Source organism: Perissodus microlepis, chromosome 15 (assembly GCF_051167445.1).
Source record: "Perissodus microlepis isolate ML-2025 ecotype Zambia chromosome 15, ASM5116744v1, whole genome shotgun sequence".
NCBI classification, from domain to species: Eukaryota; Metazoa; Chordata; class Actinopteri; order Cichliformes; family Cichlidae; genus Perissodus; species Perissodus microlepis.
Window position 1 is genome coordinate 14,567,034 of NC_140475.1, and position 19,911 is coordinate 14,586,944.

The window sequence follows — 19,911 nt, forward strand, 5'->3', positions numbered from 1 at the left end:
TGCTTTTTCATTAGATATATTTTATTTTAAAAAAAAAAGGAAACCCAACAAGAACTTGTTTTTTTTTACATAATGATCAAGGATTTTTATTATCGTAGTCTCTTTCATCAGTTTCATTTCATTACAGAAAATGTTATAGTACAGCGTTGTTCAATGTCTCCTCATTGCTTAATAATTTCCTTAGGAGTGCTGGTCACATATATCTGTACAATATGATTCTTATTTTTTTCTGTACATTTTTTGTGAAGTTGGTTAAAAAGGCTGTCAGCACTTAAAGAAGCTGTTTCTTTTCTTTCATTTTTTTTTCTTAAATAGTTGATCAAATAAAAGATTTATTTTTCCCAGGTTCAGCTCGCCCGTGGTGGGGTTTGGGACAGAGTTTACACCCGGTCACCATGAATATAAGGAAGCTTTAGGGTCCTGGGCCGACTGGGGTGTGCCCCCCCCCCCCCCTCCCCACCCTCCCCGACACCGCCTCTTCCTTGCCCAGGCATTTGGCACTGCGCACATAAACAAGACTCACAAGATAAACAACAAGCAAAGCTCTTTGTGAAGCCATTATGATGCATACTAATGAGAGAAAAACAGAAGTGTCACCTTGATGGGCACTCCAAAGAGGAAGTGGCCTTTATGTGCCCCCCCCTCTTCCTCTTAGCTGAGCACCGTGGGGAATCTGGAGCCTTCCTCGGTGTTTTCTTTATTTTCATAAAACAGAGTATTTTTTTTTTCCACTAAAGATGAGAAAATAATAATTTTCTTTTTTTTTCTTTTTTTTGTCCTGGCAGGCACCTACAGCTGTCTATTAAAATGCTACTGCTATAGATAAGGTCTAGCATTGAACACACAAAGCAATTGCAATGAAAGGAACAAAGTTGCCTTAATATAATAATGATAATAATAAGAATAATGATAATAATAATAAGAATAATCATAATAATATATTACAGAATAAATCTCTTTTTATAATTAGATTTTTTTCATTAAAAGTTATATTTTCTTTGTTTGAAATACTATAATCTTTTTAAATTAGTTTTTTCATATGTATCTAGGTTGTGATCAAGATGTTGACTATACCTCAACGTTATCCAAATCAATAAAAACTAGCTGTGCCGTTGCATATTACAGAATAGTCAATGATATGTGGACATGCACCGTGAACCACCCATTCCCTCGCTATGTGACGCCGTTTCTCCGTCCCTCCGTTATGACATCATAGCCGGCCGATGACCATGACGTCGACCACCTCGCCCTTGTGCAGCTCCACGTATTGCTCTGTTTTCGGAGGTAGCATCAGGAGCCCGTTAGCACTGCGCATGCTCATCAGTCTGCTGTTCACCTGATTCCCTGCATCAGAAAAGATGACGAGGGAAAACAATAATTGCTGTTAAAAAGAGCAGTTTTTATTTTTTCCACTGCCAAACTGGCTAGTATTCAAAAACTACAGAAACCATGTATTTGAAGTAGTTTCACCTGCAGTAAATCAAAGAAACCCTGAGGCGAGCCTAGTATGGAATCATGTCTACTTCTGCTCCGTGTTCCATATAGAGATTTTGAACACTGATAAGTCTCTTTATTATTTCCACTCTGACGAATACCAAACGGCCAAAATGATCACATGTTTACATGACTGGGAATCGAAATGCTGATCTTCAAACTCGTCTAAGAAACTGCTGCCAGTCTTGTCAGTCCTGATCATTTAAGGTGCTCTTAAATGATTGCACTTATGTTTAAAAAACAACACAATTTTTGTAAATCACTATAAAACTAACCACACCTATGAGTGTTATTTTATCATTGTGCTCAAATGTTATTTTCCCCCCACAGATGCCGGTTTTGTACCTGTGCTCTGTGCCCACGGCAGAGGCTCCTGGTGATGCCATGTCAAAATGCAGCGGTGGTATTCAGGGCGAGGGTCCAGCTTCACATCACAAGACAACTAGAGTGAAGAAACACACAACATAAATTCTAATGCTGCATCACCCTTTTTTAATCACCACTGTGCTTGAAGTATGAAATTGAAGAGGATACACCCAATGTAGTGGAGAAAAAAAATGCAAAATTTGCTTTCAGACAATTTCTTGGAATCCATCTGGCTCTCATGTTACTGTTACCTGGAACCACAAAGACAAAAGTCACAACAGGAGTCTTGCTTGAGTTCAGATGTTCACGTACACTGATTACAAAATGCTAAAGATGCTGATGAAAGCCACAATCTAAAACATGCATGACTTTATTTCCAACTTTCCTGTGCACTCTGGTCTGGACAAGCTTTTGGACTCAATCACACTTCATGTTTATTTAGCATGTCTTTTAATTTTCAACCAAGTCCCAGAAGTTGAATAATAAACAACCTTCCTCGCTCTTAAATGCCACACAATAGACGGCCTAGCTTTACCAAGTGAATTCCAACAGGGCTATAATTTAAAGCCTAGCAGAAGTGAAAAAACCAGGCTCGTCCAAATATGGCCTCTTCTAAAAAACAGAGTGCAGTCATCGTCAGAGCCACAGCCATCTTTTATATACAGTCTATAGGCTAAACACACACATGTACACACACAAATCTTCTAATGGCAAAAATCCAGATCTGAACTGTCACAAAACGGAAGCAAGTTGGGTAAAATTCTGCCAAACACATTTAATACAATACATTAGTTCAAAGATGATCTAAGTTTGCTGGCAAAAGGAAACGTTTTCTCAGAGTATTATCTGACCTGTGTCTGATGCCATCTGCTTTGGGAAATTGTCTGGCTACATCTGGCGAAGGCCATCATTTGCACCCCTAAGTGGCAGTAATGTGTTCAAGTTGATTTCTAACTGCTTTATAACAGCAAATGATGTAACACTGCACCCTGAATAGCACCCATAATGGCAGGGGACCAGATTGCTCACTCCATGATGGTAGTTGGGGACATAGGCTGTGTGTGCTCACTGTGTATTATCGTGATATGATTTTCTCACTCTACAGTTATGAATATTCATGACCGGGGAGCAGGCCTTCGGGTCAGTGTGGGCCGTGATTGGTTCCTCTGCCAAATCAGAGCAAAACACTGTGGTCATAAATATGTATCAAGCAGATGATGAAAATTATATCAAATCATGGCTGCAACGGGCTGCAATAATACACCCTGTTTTTTACGTATAAACATAACTGTAAATGTCCCCATATATTATATATTCTCTCTGTTGCAGCTGATTGCATCGACACTCTTAAAGCCTATTTGTTACAACAGCGACTTTGAATCATCCCTCACAGGAGCAAAGGACACTTTTTGCACTTGGGAACGCGATGAAGTCAGGATGTCCCGGTTGCCCTGTGTGTCCTACCCTCGCTTTGATGATGGTGGGCCTGGGGTCCAAAATACCCTGCATCTTTCTCAAGGCAGGGATGACAAAAAGATTACAGGTGACAACAGCAGACACGGGATTTCCTAGGACAGACGGGGGGACAGAGAGAGGAGGGCGAGGAGAGAAAGCATGGGGGGGAAATATGTGAGTAACATCTCTGCGCAAACAGCGGAGTGAATCACTCTTTCTCTCAACTTCACACACTACCTGGGAGGGCAAAGATTAGTTTGCGAGCACCGTCTATGTCCAACGTGGCAAATGTTGTTGGGAGACTGGAAAAAAAGACAAAAACAAACATAATTTCTAAATTCTCCACCGGCTGTCATTTTATACCACATGACTCCTTCTGCATGTCATTTGTATGTATTGTTTGTGAAGCACTTTTGAAGCGGATTCTTTTTCTTACCCTGGTTTCATGAACACACGACCAAAGTGGATCTGAGCATGAAGATCGATATCCAGCACCTGCTTAAGGTAGTCCTAAAAATGATGTTAGAAAGAAAGAAAATTAAAATCCTTAAGAATACTCAACAGACATGAAGAATAAGTACTCCAAAAAATGTGTTTCATAAAATAATGAACTCAAACGAACTGTGAAGCTCAGCTGTCTGGCTATCAGCTACCACATGGTGTCAGTACAACACAACTCTACCACTGGACTTTCTGCCACTGTACCTTCTCTCCCATAGACACTCCTCCTGAGGTGATGATGACATCAGCACGGCTGATGCCTTCATTCAGAGCGTTGAGAAGGTCATCGGGGCTGCAGGGCACAGACAAACATATACATACAAATGTCAACCCCCCCCGCGACACCCAGGACAGAGAAATCACAGAAAATGAGAAAACTGGCCTATCTTTGGATAAGTACACAGGGCTTATTAAAAGGACAAAAGCATAGCTAAAGGGAACTGTGGCAGAGGCAAGATCTGACGGCATACTTGTCTCCCACGATGCCCAGATTGATAGTGGGGTAGCCATGTTCCTGAATTGTGGCCAACAGGGTGGAGCGATTGCTGTCCCTGATCTTTCCAGGATGGAGGTCATCTTCTGGATTCAGAAGCTATCGCCCAAACAAATCACATGTTAGAAACTCCTATTTGATGGCAGTCTTTTATTATTAGTTATGAAAATCATTAAATAAATCGTTCTGCATCTTTTTGATCTGCAATGAGGTCTGGTAAGTAAAGAAATAATTATTCTGCTGGAAGATGAGACAATATTATAATCCTTATGCAAACTTTTTCTTTTTGTACCCAGTCATGTAGTTACTATATTTAACATGCCCTCTGTACTGAATAAATCTGCTTTGGTTCTATTACCCTTGAGTTAAAAATGCTGCATAAAATAATACTTTAAAACTGAGAATAAAACACTTTCTGAAGTTTCAAATTAGCAACATCCATCTGTTGTTCGTGCTAAAGTTAGTGTCATCTAAACCAATGCACTTTAAAGATGTCAGCTTGGCCTCTGGGAACTTGTGAGGTGCTCTTGTCACCATTTTGTCACATTTTTAAGACTAAGCAGTAGAACATGACTGACACATTTAAAAGTCTGAAATACACAATGTTGCAACAGACATATTTCCTTAACATTTACTGTGTGTAATTATATAAGAGTCTTTACAAAAATAATGTGAAAATGCTTTTTAAAAATAAACATTTTAATTGCACAATTATTTTTACGATCCGCCTGACTCTTCTTCTTGTATTACAAACCCACCTGTCACCATGTTGTCAACCTGGTCTTTCATCATATTCATTACTTTTTAAATGCTCATTTATTGGCTGTTATCAATGCAGACGCTGATATATCAGAAAAAGCTAATATCAGCCAATATCTTAGAGTCATTGCACTCTACTGAACAGCAAATTAAGTCATATAAAAATGATATGAAAAGTATATAAAAGTCATTTATCAGTTGTTATACCTCAAGTATTGGAAATATCAAAAGAAAAAAACAACTGCTTTTCCATTGCCCCTCTCCTTTTCTTAGTCCTTCCCATGAGATGAGCACAGGCATATGCATGTGGTTCATGCAGTCTTTCAGCTTCATGTTCTAAAAGCGCTACGCTTAACTAACGGTGCCACCACATCTTACTTCCACGTGGGACCATGACACTCTTTATAGCACATCACCTGATCAGGTTGGAAAAGAGCTACAATTAGCCAAAGTCTGCCGTCATGGATTAGGTTTTGTAATATCTGAAACTGGAACACTGAAGAGGTACAGAAGTCTAGTTGTATCATAAAATCTTTGAATCACAACATGCTAAAAGGATATCATGGATTTTTTTTGTCCACTGCCACCAAAATAAGTGCTCATAAATAAAATGTAGCTGCATCTAATCCTCTACTTCATAAGACGGCAGATGAGTGAAATATGCTAACAAACAGGTGATAAAGTTTAAATATGGGTCTGCACGGCCCTGAAAATGGAGAGCTATGCATATTCATGCACCCCATGAAATTTAAACTGCGCATTAGTCACACAGAAAATGCACAAATCTGACTCTACTGTTTAAACGAAACCACCTGGTCACAGATAAACACGTTCTTCACAACTGAAAGCACATGTGAAACAGCTGACTGCACATTCACTTCTAAATGATGTTCTGTTGTCGCCAGCCAAAGCAAACAATGGTGATTGTGCATAAATATGAACGAGGTGTGTTGTTAGGAATACTGTTGTACCTTTTGCAGCCAAGTTGAGAGGCATAATTCACCACAACAAAAACTAAGATTTTCTTAACCTTTACCTCATTTCCTGTGGACATGACGGCCACCACAGGGAATTTTTGGACCTCCACCTCTGTAACTCCAACAGTGGCCAGGAGGCCAATTTCAGATGGGCCCATATGGGTGCCCTTTGCCAGCACGCACTCGCCACGCTTGATGTCGTGACCGATAGGCCTGTGAAGAGATGAGCACTAAACATTTAAAGCCTGCAAGAAAAAGGGTACTGCTACATTCACCATAGATGTTCTGGTAAAGACATGAAATGTGTTCCAAGCATCTGTTTTCCTTCAGTCTTCATCATTATTATAATGTTAAATAAAGAACAATAATAATCAAAAACAGACAGACAGAATTATAATAAAGGCAGTAGTAGTGGTGCACTATACCTTGCATTAATTTTTTTCAAGTTAACTCCCAACAGTGTCTTCCAGCCTTACAGTATTTAATAAGTATAATACATAACAAACATCTCAGTCATGGACTAACCTGATGTCCTGCCCTGGGCGAGCTTGTACTAGGATTCGTACCTCCAGCTCCTCCGTCCCCTACCGAACAAACATTTATCACATCAGACTGGGTCAGTGACAGATAAGAAAATGATGCTTTCAGTATTCTGTCCATTTCTAGGACAAAAGACAATATATTGCCAAAAGCAGTCACTTGTTTCCCTTCACACACATATGAACTTCAGTGGCATCCCATTCCTAATCCATAAGGTTTAATATTATGCTGATCCACTGTTTGCAGCTATGAGAAGTTTGAATTCTTCTGGGAGGGCTTTTCATAGGTTTGTTTATGGGAATTTTTGACCATTCCTCCTAGATGCACATTTGTGAGGTCAGACAGTGTTAGATGAGAAGGCCTGGCTCACAGTCTCCGCTCTAATTGATTCCAAAGGTGGTCTGTCGGGTTGAGGTCATGACTCTGTGCTGGCCAGTAAAGTTCTTCCACACCAAATTTGTTTACTGTCTTTATGAACTGCTTTGGTCTGCAGTCATGTTGAAACAGGAAGGGGCTATCCCCAAACTGCTATCCCCCAAATTTGAGAGCTTGAAATTGTCCATGACTGGAGCCCATCCCAGATGTCACAGGGTGATGGGCACATAGCGGACATGTCACCAGTCTCTTGCAGCTGTATTTGGAATTTGGGAAGCAGTTGCAGTACTCAGAGAGAATCCCAACCGATCACTGCCTGAACCAGACTTCCTGAGCATGGTTCTCCTGGAGCTTTCTTCCAGTTAAAATTGAGTTTTTCCTTCCGACTGTCGCCAAGTGCTTGGTCATGGGGGTCAGCTGATCGTTAGGGTTTTCTTGTCTTTACCTTACAACATAAAGTGATTTGAGGTTACTGCTGTTGTAATTTGGCACTATATGAATAAAACTGAACTGAATTAAATGAAACCTTTCACAGGTTTGGGTTAAAGACAACCTTATAGGATGGTTATAATAAACATAGCTGAAGTTTTTAATAAAGATACTGGCATGTTAAAAAGGAAGTGAGACAAAAGCTTGGGCTTGAGAGCGCCATGGATGTTTGGCTTCTAATGTTTTTCTTCTCTTGACCAAGCTAACATCAGCTTGGGATGGATTTCCTTTTATGGCCAGGTGTGCCCTTAGCTGTGTCTGTGGTGTGGAATTGGTGCTTACATGTAGTGGGCATTGCTTGCAATAGCCAGGTGAGGGGCAACCAATTAAAAGAAAGCAGGCCTCAGGCCTTAAAGAGACATGCGCTTAACAATCTTGTTCAGACAGTAGATGAACCCAGACACTGCATCAAAGGCCAGTATATAATAATAATTATTACTTTTTAAAACTATGAATCATGGAAAACTGAGTAGTTTTACATTCAAAATATGAAGCTGGAAATGAGCATACTAAGGCCTTTTAGCGTTCTGATTCTGCCTGTCCTTCATTTAGCATGAAACTTCACACTCACGTCTTCTGATTCGCGGAGGAGCTCGGTATCTTCCACCTGGACTACAGCGTCTGCCCCACAGGGTATAGGGGCACCCGTCGTCACCCTCATCACTTGGCCAGGCATCACTGTCTGGGTGGGCTGTGCAAACACAGAAAGGTAAACATAAGTCAAAGATACCGGAAAGGACAAACAATATCATGTCAAATTTGAAACACTGGGTTAACATTTAATCCATAGGTGTTATGGAATAAATGACGGACTGTTTGTGACTGAAGTAATTTATACAATAAAACAGAAAACTGACTTTATGTACATCATAATTGAAATTTTAAGAGCGTATAAAGGCAAACAGGAAACAGATGCTTGAATGTGTGGTGATGCTGTTTGAGAGGAGATGTGAGGGGTTGTCCAAAATCTGTCAGGCTTACTTTTGTCTCAGTGATCTCATGTGTTTACACTTTGACTTTCTGGCCATGCTTTGGTGCGAAGGGCTTTTCATCACCTGCTAAGGGAACACACTGATGTGCAATTACAGGCTGGTCAAGGCATAAGGTGAAGGGCAAAAGTGAAGTACTTTATTTTCATATCCAGCTTGTGTGGGTGTTTGTGTGAGACCGACTGTGTGAGTGAGGGTGTCTTTGTGTGCTTGCAGAGGTGTCAGCATGGACACAAACCTGCTCTCCAGCTTGGGACTCTCCAATGATGAAGCGGTCGCCTGGGCCGTCAGCCGCTAGAATAAAAGAAAGATTGAAAAGTATTACGCACGAGTGCAGGTGAAAACCTGTGGGTGTGTGGGAGTGTGTATTGAGCTGAGTCATTTCTTTTGGTGAAATACAGTGGGAAATGATAAAAACAAGATCTGGGGGAAAAAGTTTATTAAACATCTCCAAAATAGACACAAACAGTACTACCAGGGCAAGCAGATTTTTACAGATTTAATCAAAAATCAGTCTGATAGCCTTTGCACAGCCCAACCCTTATTGTTACTGCAGCCAAGTACTGTAACCGACCAGAGCAAACGCAAAAATTGAGAAATCAAGAATCATTTTTAGCATCCCTCTTTATCAATTAACAAACACACAGAAAGAGGAACGAAAGTCATCACGAGATGCTCTTTGAACACGGATATACTGCATCCTTTGATATTAAAAATGTCCTTGCCGGGTGAATCTGCCATTCTCTTTAGTGCAGAAAGTTTAAAAAAATCCTATTGATGACATCAAAAATCTGTTTTGACATGAAGAGGTTTTTCACATTTTTGGGAAAAACCTGAGAGCCATGATGGAAATATAAGTTTCTATGGGTTTTTATGGAGCATCTCTCCTCATCTAACTCTGCTTCATACCAATGCAGTTCTTAGTATTAACATCTACTGCATTTTTACCTGTTCACACTACACACGTAGCATAACCCAGGACTTCCCTGATCACTTTTTGAATGTTAACCAAGGCTAATTTGTCAGCTTCTTGGTGCTTTTTATTACTTCCAGTGACAATAAAAGGCAGAAGCTACACTTTGGTAAAAGGAAAAATTCAAGCTCTAGACAACAGACTCCTTTCAGACCCATATTTTAAGCACTATAATTTCTAAAAAACACACGTATCCTTTAGCAGGCAACAGGCCCTTAGGACAGATGCAGAAAATCCTGAGAGATCTGTGGTATTCTTCTCCTCCTACTCGTTCAGTAGGAACCAACAGCAGATGTTATGTACAGGAGGTTTTGAGCTGCCTGAAGTCAGCGAGTTGTCACCCTGTTCTTCTGGTTAACAGAGCCCTCAGTGCTTTACAGGACTCCCTTCATTTAAAATACTGACAGAAAATCTCAACCAACGTCTTCTGAATCTCACCTAGAAAAACACTAGAAAGGAGTTCTAACAGCCATAAGGATGAAACTCTGAGAGTCGGATGTCTGAACAAAGGTAAATCCTCCACCATTTGAGAATTATCTCTTGCCACCTGGCAGCTGTGGAGGACAGCCTCGTTTATGTACAGTAATTGAAAGGATCACCGTTCTATCACAGCGACAGAAAAAGCCTTTACATTGTCCCACAAACAGTTCTTTCCTGCTCCGGTGTCTTGCAGTGATCTCACTGGGACAGAAACAGTTAGTCCTTCTGCAGCATCACTGCTCTGTTACACAGCAGTGACTTTACGAATAAGATGACATGACAGGCATGTACAGCTGCGTCAATGTGAGGTAGAATTCAAAAAGTAACCTTGATTAGTTTTCTTATTTCATAATTGTCTTTTCAACTGTCAGATTTCACTATTAAAACTTTGTCTCCGTTATACCTTATAAATATGCTGGGAACAGTTGAAAAAATTCTGCAGCAGTGCCTAACAGGAATCAATCACAATCCACCATGTGAGGAAGGACGTGTGAGTGCACAGTATTTCCTCAAAATAATGTGCAATCTATTTACACTATTGAATTGTATCAAAAGGTTGCACACCTTTTCAGGTTTGTACTTGCTTCAGTTTCAGTCCATCAACTTTTTAATAGTGCTGTCAGCGTTAATCTCGTTAAAATGACCTTTTAACGCCATAACCGCATTAATGCGACAAATCTCCGTTAGCAAGTTAGCACGGATCACCCTGTGCGTGGGGCTGCACGATGTCAATGCATTCGCGCGGTTAGCTCGTTAACACGTTAGCTTCAGTCTCAGTCCATCAACTTTTTAATAGTGCTGTCAGCGTTAATCTCGTTAAAATGACCTTTTAACGCCATAACCGCATTAATGCGACAAATCTCCGTTAGCAAGTTAGCACGGATCACCCTGTGCATGGGGCTGCACGATGTCAATGCATTCGCGCGGTTAGCTCGTTAACACGTTAGCTTCAGTCTCAGTCCATCAACTTTTTAATAGTGCTGTCAGCGTTAATCTCGTTAAAATGACCTTTTAACGCCATAACCGCATTAATGCGGCAAATCTCCGTTTGCAAGTTAGCACGGATCACCCTGTGCGTGGGGCTGCACGGTGTCAATGCATTAGCGCGGTTAGCTCGTTAACACGTTAGCTTCAGTCTCAGTCCAACTTTTTAATAGTGCTGTCAACATTAATCTCGTTAAAAGCGCGTTAACGCCATAACTGCATTAACGCATTAACGAGCTAACCGCGCTAACGCGTTGACGCTGTGCAGCTCCACGCATGGGGTGATCCGCACTAACGGAGATTTGCCACATGCAGTTATGGCGTTAACGTCATTTTAACGAGATTAACGCTGACAGCACTACTTTTAAGTATATGCACTGCTTTTGAAGTGATCCACTCCTTTATGTTACTTTTGTTTAACTAGATCGCAAAGCATAATCAGTACAGTTTTGAATTTTTCTTTAGTTTTAATTTTTAAACGAATATTTTATTTCCATTTAGTTTCAGTTAGTCAGTAATTAGTAGTAATTTTCAATAATTTTTTATATTTTTTTATATATAATAAAAATTATAATGAGGCACAAACGTGTATATAAATTTAATAATAATAAAAAAAAAAAACTACAGACATTTCCTGAATATTTAGGATTTTCTTTTAGGTAAGGTTTGTAACGGTATTGTTTCAGTTAGTGTTTATGTTTTCTTGTGACTTTATAAAATGTAATTTTATAAATGGTTTCCATTTAATAATCACATATAACCATGCAAAGTTTGCACTTACGAACATCTGGTTAAGCAGGCCTACTGTCTCATTGCCCTCATGGTAATAACAAGAGGTAAAAAAGGACCCGTAAACAACTAAAAATAAACATAAATGTGTTTGATTTTTAGGTAAGATGTGTCATTTGAACACAACAAGGGCTATATATCATAAATAACAGTATAATCTTTGCAGCATTTATACTTATGTACATTTTTGATAAACTGAGGCTAAGATCCAAAGTACTAAATACTGAAAGGATGTCAGATGGATGGGCAACAAAATGTGGCAAAGACAAGAATGAGAGGATATTATTCAATTTGCATCACCTGCCGTAATTGATGTTACCTACCTCTCACAGCATAACCGTCCTTGACAGAAGCAGGGAAGGGTGGCAGGTTGTCTTTGGCGTAAACGTCCTGAGCAAGGACTCGACCCATCCCATCTGTAGAAGAAGAGGAAGAACATGAGTGTGGAGTGGAGAGGCTGGTTGAAGATCGGTGGAAGGAGAGAGCAAAAGTTAGGGAGAGAAAGAAAGACAGAGGCATAGAGGGTGAAACAGTGCATCTGATGAAGATACAGAGAAATGTTTGAGCTGGAGGTGTGTATATGTGTGTGTGTGCATGTTTTAAAGAGAGCCATAGGGTGACACCACGCATCAGCATCTCTCTGCATGACTCACCACCTGACCTGCATACACGGACATGTACTTGCACACTGCGCTATTTTACTTCAGTTTACCGATTTGCACACCGCAAGTGGGGGCTTGCAAATGTTCATGTGCACATTTCTTTAGCATTTCCAACAGCCAGACAACTTAAAAAATGTCAGGGAGGAAAAACAGAGCCTCTTCACTGAGACAATGGCTCAGAGAAAGTAAAGGAAGGAAAGAAAGACATAGAAGTCAGAAGGGAGAGTGGGTGGAGGGAGAAAAAAAATCCAGGCACTAAAATACCTTAAGCTGCTGTGTGCCTATATATAGCTGAGCCTTCATGCTGTGATTATGTGGGTGTTAATATGAAGATCTAAGCTTTGATATCAACGAGTTTAAGGGGAAAAAATATGCATGTGCATACAGACACCCACACACATGCAGATGACAGGAATACTGAGCTGCTGTACATAATGCATCTCCATCATGGATAAAGGCACACATGCTCGTGTCCAAATCCTCCCATCTTTTCTCTATATTAACAGTATTTAAATTGGTGTATTTTTACACACAAGCTGGAACTGAAAAGCTTGTTAAAACCATGTGCTGAAGCTGAGCTGTGACTAATAATAGAACAGAGGTGATGTCTTGTTGCAGCAGAAAAGTGCACGTTTGATAAGGTGCTTTTCAAAAAGAAAAACTCTTATTATAAGACATTCTGGACACCAGGTAAGCCAGCAGTTCCCAGCATTTCTGAGGCCAATAAGATTGAACCTCACACCACCTCGTCTGCTGAAGTGTATCAGTTTAAACTCATAAAAGCAGATGTGGTTAAAATAATGTCTCATTCAGTTGAAATGCAAATGTTTACGTCAGTAATTTAAAAAGTAGTGTGAGCTAATACGTATCTGAAAAATAAAGTAAAAAACACAAAAAACAAAACAGTTTTATTAAATCTTTTAATGTCTACTATTTCTGCTTAAGAACTAGCCCTATTTAAGAACAATAACACTGGTTATAATGACAGGAAAATAGGGAGGAACTGAATGAATTTTTTGTTTTGTTGTTTTGACAAATGCGCTCACTTTCTTAACTAAAACTCGATGAAATGACTCACTCTCATGCCTTTGCAGAAAAGTACATTTAAAGCCAGTGAGGTTCTGAAGGTCTCTGTGTTTAAAACCAACCAAGTGTAACCGAGCATGTTGTTTTTCTCCCTGTTTCAATTGCTGGGCTAAGTTAACCTCCAGATAGTTAGGGCTTCATAATTCACATGCAGATAAATATTTCTGTCTAATTCCGGGCGTGAAAGAGAGTAAGCATTTCAAACTATTCCTTTAAAGTGTTTTAGACTCTTTAGCATTAAATATTAAACTGTCAAGAACTTCATATTTAAGTACTGAATCACAGAAAATGTCTCTACGATACAATAAGAAAGATTAACAGGGATCTAGTATTAATTTATACTATTCCTCCAGTAATAGCTTACGTAGAAATATGTAGTAACCAATTATAACAATAAAATCAGTGCTAGATACCTCTAATTCAATACTCACTATATGCAAAAAATGCAGAATACACATCCATTAGCAAACACGCACACACTGTTCTAAATCCAGCAGGGGAGCTGCTCCAGCTGTTGACTGTCTAAATATTTCATCTCTCAAATCCCCCCATTCTCTCTTCCTTACCCAACTGTCCGCCTCCCAGCTGTGCTCTTGCAAATCCTGCAATCCAGTCCCCTCTTCCATAACATGAAACATCACTTTACACCTGGAAAACGAAAGTGCTCCTGCTACTATCATTGATCTAGAAGTCATGTGCGCTGCAGGCCATTATTGCCGCCAGTCTTTGCTACGGTTTCTACAGATGAATTAAAGACTGTGTTTTCCCCTCCAGCCCTCAGCTTGACTCTGTGTCATCCTCCGCTGGCACTTAAGCCACTCTGCCAGAAGGATGACAAGACCCTCAGGTGCTAAACCTACTTGTCTTGCAAGTTTGTACCTTAGAATCTGGATGTCTGTTTAGACTTGTAAGCACACAATGCAAAAATACTGCTACAGTTAACTCATACAGCGACATGAACACACAAGCACTAATGTGTACATACAAATGTCACGACAGACACTGAGAATTATATAAACAGGAATTAGTTTTGCAACTGCATTAAAAATTGTTACTATTTTGACCACTTGGGGGCAGCGGAAATGAGCTGTAAATAATCCTGGCATACTATCAACTTTGAAAATTACTGGCTTTAGCTATTTGCTATACAAAAGTTATATATAGACCCATATACCCATGAAGCAAAAGCTAGCTTCAGCCTCAATTTGTCTCTTGATGTGTTGTGATCTCAATTTCAAATGCCTCAAGTAACAAAAACATTCGTTTCACTCTTCTTTTGACATAATATTGGGGCCACAATTCTGATAATTTTTGCTTTTGTAGAATTCAGTTCGGTTTAGCTGAAATGTACTCTGATGGAAACACAGTAGCGCTCTTATGGCTAAGGAATAAAGCTACAATCACGTGCATGTCACTGTCGGTTACAGAGAAATAAAAGAAGCTCTAAACGAAACTCCCACCTGGTACATGTTAATACATGAATAAACAAACAAATGCATCAGGTGAGCAAAAAATTGGATCCATTGTCTGTATAAAGTGTCTGACAAGCTGTGGGAAGTCAAACAACACATGCAAGTCATTTGTTTGTTATGCATTTGACCTTGTAGCAAAGACAATCTGAGTCTGTGTGACTGACAGCGTGGCCTGCGTACGGGAACTGTTGATTAAGTGAGGTGTCTGGTTGTGAACAGGTGGTGTTTAAATGCTGTCATGTGTACTTAGCAATCAGAAAGGAGTACCACCACAACATCCCAGCATCTATATGAGCTGGAGATGCAAAAAAAGGAAAGACTTACAAACTAGGAGCTTTTCTGTAGCAGCATGGCTACAGGCTTTAAAGGGTAACCACCTATCTCTCCTCCTCACCTCTGTAGTTGATGATCTCAGTGCCCAGGACTGCAGTCATCTCTAGCACAGTGATGAAGGCCTTGTCCATGGAGGTTAGGGGGAAGGGGGACATACGGTGCCTCCGGGCCACCTTGGTGATGTCCACAGCACTGTGACCTGAGACGATGTGAAACATACAAATGTAGTCATAAAATCCACAAAATCAGGTTTAATTCTCCATGTTAAATTTGAACAATTAAAAAAAAAGAAGAGAAAAAGTATTTATTTTTATTTAGACACTTTGAAAGAGGAAGACTGGAAGATAAGGAAGGAGAAGAGTGAGAACTCTACTGGGATTCACTCCCAAGGCAGCAGGCATCTACGTGGCTCTAAAAGCAGGGAACTGAACAACTCAACTGTCTCCTGAGACAAAAAATTTTAAAATCTCAAACCGAACCTCGCACTCTGGATTTTCAGCTGTTAAGTCCAGAGCCTACATGACATACAGTTAAAATGCACAAATTATCATTATAAAAAAAAAGGATATATCATCTAATGTGTCTTCACACCATGGTAAGAAAACTGGATTAAGACGACTTATTTTTGCTGCATGTAGGCATATATGTGCTATTTGAATGCCATGAGGAGGGACTGGCAAAAAACAGTCCTGTTTGTTTGTTCCTGTGAAACGCAGCTGGATGACAGAGGTGCTCGATAGCAGCCATGTTGGTCTAATAATACCTCTCTAATAATTCCAAAGGTAAAAGGAACAAAGCAAGGTGTAACTAATGTGTAATCTGCTCTCTCTTTCTTTCTCTCTTTATCTCTCTCTGCCTCGCTCTCCCTCTGCCTCACAGTGAAGAATAGACGCCGTGCTTTGATTTCCCTTGACCCAATTTCTCTCCTTTAAACATACACTTACGCTTCCACAGCATATTCTGATGCTTAACATGAGGCTTAACAACCTCTGGCAAAACATCACAAACACACAGGGACATGTAAATGCAACACAGAAGCCACACACACACACACACTTAAAATCTATCTGAGTGTTAGAGGGCACACTCTGTGACGTGCAGATGTGAAACGTGAAAGTTGGTGCTTACTTGATCTTAGGATATTTTCTTTGCTGCTGCATCGTGACTGCACCTGGGGATGGAGAGGGTGATTGGGAACGAAAGACAAGAAAGGGCAAAAGGAAAGAGAAAAGGAAAGAGAGAGAGCAGAGGTGGTGGTAATTTGAGATAAACCAAGCTGCTCTTTTCACATGCTTGAAATGACAAGCTGTTTATACAACAGTCAGAAGCACTGGCAAGAGCTTGCGTCACACTACACTGTGCACTTTGTCCTGCTGCTGGGAGATGGTTACATCTCCCCCATGACCATTATGATCACTTACGGTACACTACATCATCATATCACAGGTGGTTGTCACACTGATAAATGCACTGACATGTCACACTATAATTAAAGCACTTTAAAGAATATACGGACAAAGGCAGCAACGTACAGAGTGACAATATTGTATCACAAGATGTTTTAACTGTGCTACAGTGTAACACCAAATGTAGTGGAAATGTAGTGCTGAGTTACGATAGTGGCTGTTCAGATGTGGCGCAAGAGGGTTCAGATTTCTCTGGAAATTGCTGATGCTGCGTTTGAACGCTACCCGTGATCTATGGCAAGGTGGGGAGGAGAGCAGAGCGGGTTAAAACTGGGCCGAGTTTCCCAAAAACAACCTGAGGCTGGAGCTCAGGTGCTGTCCATGGTTGAGAGAAGGGACGTGGAGCTTGTAATTTTCCTATAAAACTCTTAACTTCCTTATGTATAATCAGTGTTGCCAAAATGAGCAATAATTGCATTTACATTTCCCATTGACTTCTGTCTTCCTGCTTGAGTGGCCACTCTGGATTTTTGGAGTTGTTAAACATGTTGAAAAAGGCTATTGCTGTGCCCCTGTTCTATACAACATAGTAAATGCGCACAGTATGGGTGAGAAATTAAAATTTTAAACATTACCGTTTCAATCAAAGTTTGTTATACAGACTTTATATAAAAGATAAAAAGAAGAGGATGTTGTATTTAATAATAATGTAACGTGAAAGTCTGTAAACTGTGTAATTGTCCAGTGGACTTCAGGATAATCAGACTTTTCTTTCCAACTACAGGAGCTGCCCCATTATTTCTATTATCTGTTCATTTCAAAGATCTTTTATTTACAGTCTATGGTTGGTTATTGTTTTTGTGCTATAGGAAATCAACCTGTTGGAAATTATTTGGATGGCAACATCAGTACTGAACCCAAAATAAAACAAAAAATGCTTTCTGCTTCTCAAATACAATTTTAGGACAATTCTCAAGTTTTACTTCCAATCGTCAGTAAAAATGTCTCCTAAAGGGCTTGAGAAAGCTTTGGCGACCTCCAGGAAGAGCTGATGGAGGATGGAGACAGTGACCAGGAGAGGGAAGTCTGGGCATCTCTGTCTAGACTGTTGCCCCCTGCCACCCGCATCAGGAGAAGTGGTAGAAAATGGTAGAAGACGGTCAATTGTCAATACTTCCTGCCTTCTTTTGTGCCAAGACAGTAACGTTTTAGAAAATTGTCATGTTTGCTGACATTTTGAGTTAAAACAATGAAACTTCTCAACTGTAAACACATTACATGCCAAAAGGAATGTAGTGTGTGTCTGGAACACAGTTTTGTTCCCAATTTTAAGCACCTTTATTCTGCTTTACATTTAGTAATTTAGTCCAAGACTAGCTGCTAGTGAAAGAAAAGAGATGTGATGCCAAGCAGCACCGATCCATGGACATGCTACTGCTCTAGCCTCCTGTCTCTTTTAGCTGTATTTCTGGAAATCAAGCAACGCTTTGATGCTTTTATGTTAAAATGTTGTAGCGCACCTTTAAAAAGGAAGACGTTGGCTTGCAGTAATAAGCATGCTTTTGGGAAACTCAGCCTTAGGGAACGATAAATAAGGGAAGAAGAATCACAGGAGGCACTTTGTTAAGCTAGTTTGGCACATAATCAGAAAGTAATTATTCTTTAGACACATACACAAATAGAGGTCCGGTTGGATACACTGGAGTGAAAGTATGGGATTTGTGCCAATGTTGTCCACTTCTTTGGTTTTGGCTCTCCCTTTGTCTTCTCGCCTGCTTGTTAGTCTGGCTGTCTTTCAACCTTAATATTCAGATTTGTCAACTGACATAGCTGATTGTACTCTGGCAGTCATTATCTGTCTGCGCTAACATGTCTTTCAATCCCTCTGGGCTCTGAAAGTCCTCTGAAACTCAGTAACTTCTATGACCCGTGGTTATCATAAAAGTTGGGTGTGGGCAGTGTGCTGTGTATGGAGAACCAAAACACCCACGGTGAAGGTGAAAGTCTCTCTACTCACCCACCCACCCCTCTCTTTCTCCTCCCCTCCCTCAATGCCTAATACTGTGACACCACTGGGCACCAAACAGCCAAGGTGAGAAGGTGGTAAATGGGAGGTGAGGCAAAGGTGGATGGGATGGTGGAGAATGAGGGATGGACAGGCAGAGAGATAGAGGAGACAGGTAGACAGATAGACAGGAAGGGTGGGGGTGGAAGGATGAGGATCAGCGTGACGTGGTCCCACAGCCCAGAAAGAAACAAACAAAAACAGGAAGCACAGACTAGACAGACTTCACTAAACTACAGAGCCGAGACATAGCAGAAAAGAGGGAAAAGAGGAAGAAAAGAACGAAAACAATAAAGACCATTAGAGCGGCCTGATGGCATCTACTTAACAGACATCCAGCACACCAGACATAGCTACTGAAAGCAGAGCATGTTAACCGGAGAGACAGAAACAGAGAAAGATGAGCAGATGGAAGAAGAGCGAGAGAAACAAAGAGAGAAAGCGAACAATAAGAGACAGGAAAGTGTGCGTGGGAGACTGAGAAAAGAGGAACCCTAACAGACCGGACAGAGAAAACAGCTAGACAAAGAGTGATGTAGAGTGAGCGACAGATTGAGTACAAGAAACAGACCAGTGGCAACAGACAGAGAAAGAGAGGGAGTGAGAGCTAGAGAGATAGCTAGGCAAGCGAGTAGGGGGGTGGGGTGGGGTGGGGAGGTACAAAGAGCAGGGCATTTGTTTTGCGCGCTCCTCGGAGGAGGGGGGGGGGGGGGGGGGGGGAGAAGGGGAAGAGGGGAAAGAGGAGAGGGGGCGGGGGCGGGATAGTTACTCGAGAGCTGAAGGTCCTCCTGCGATCATCTTTAAGCCCCTCCAACCTACACTGGAGCTAGTGGAGATAAAGCATCGAATCACAGGCATCAGTGCATCTGTCCCAGCAACCAGAACACCACAAACAGACAGACAAGACACACAGACGGACGGACGGACAAACGGACAGACAGGCATCCACTACAACAAGCAACCCTAGCAGGAGCTGGGGGGAGAGGAGCAGAAAGGAGAGAAAGAAGGAAAAAGAGCTAAAGAGAAAGGTGGCATAAAGCAGGGCCATAAAGAATGAACACCTAGTGGCTTTTTGGCTTCCTGAAAACTTTAGCTGAGGTTCATGTTGTGATTTTGCTGATCCGGAAATAATGGATGCGCTCTATAATGATCAGAAGTTATAATAACATATTAAACCACGATGCTTTAAAAATGTTCAGTTACAAAAAATGATAACAGAGCAG

At 40.7% G+C, this 19,911-nt stretch overlaps 1 protein-coding gene across 10 annotated transcripts in view; it reads right to left on the reverse strand.

The window, feature by feature from the left end:
* Positions 1–19,911, reverse strand: part of gphnb (gephyrin b) — a 111,619-nt gene continuing 91,708 nt past the window's right edge. For 5 of the 10 annotated variants that reach the window (XM_084953807.1, XM_084953805.1, XM_084953811.1 and 2 more), the window contains 15 exons: positions 19,458–19,514; positions 16,346–16,388; positions 15,279–15,416; positions 11,988–12,080; positions 8,677–8,732; positions 8,021–8,140; positions 6,571–6,629; positions 6,105–6,258; positions 4,287–4,408; positions 4,021–4,108; positions 3,752–3,825; positions 3,550–3,617; positions 3,325–3,428; positions 1,840–1,936; positions 1–1,344 (listed from right to left, as the gene is read on the reverse strand). In XM_084953807.1, coding sequence (XP_084809933.1) covers positions 1,211–1,344; positions 1,840–1,936; positions 3,325–3,428; positions 3,550–3,617; positions 3,752–3,825; positions 4,021–4,108; positions 4,287–4,408; positions 6,105–6,258; positions 6,571–6,629; positions 8,021–8,140; positions 8,677–8,732; positions 11,988–12,080; positions 15,279–15,416; positions 16,346–16,388; positions 19,458–19,514 — 1,407 coding nt within the window. In that variant the 3' untranslated portion in view covers positions 1–1,210. The remainder of the gene's footprint in view (positions 1,345–1,839; positions 1,937–3,324; positions 3,429–3,549; positions 3,618–3,751; positions 3,826–4,020; positions 4,109–4,286; positions 4,409–6,104; positions 6,259–6,570; positions 6,630–8,020; positions 8,141–8,676; positions 8,733–11,987; positions 12,081–15,278; positions 15,417–16,345; positions 16,389–19,457; positions 19,515–19,911) is intronic. The other 5 variants (XM_084953808.1, XM_084953809.1, XM_084953812.1 and 2 more) reach the window with 3 other exon arrangements.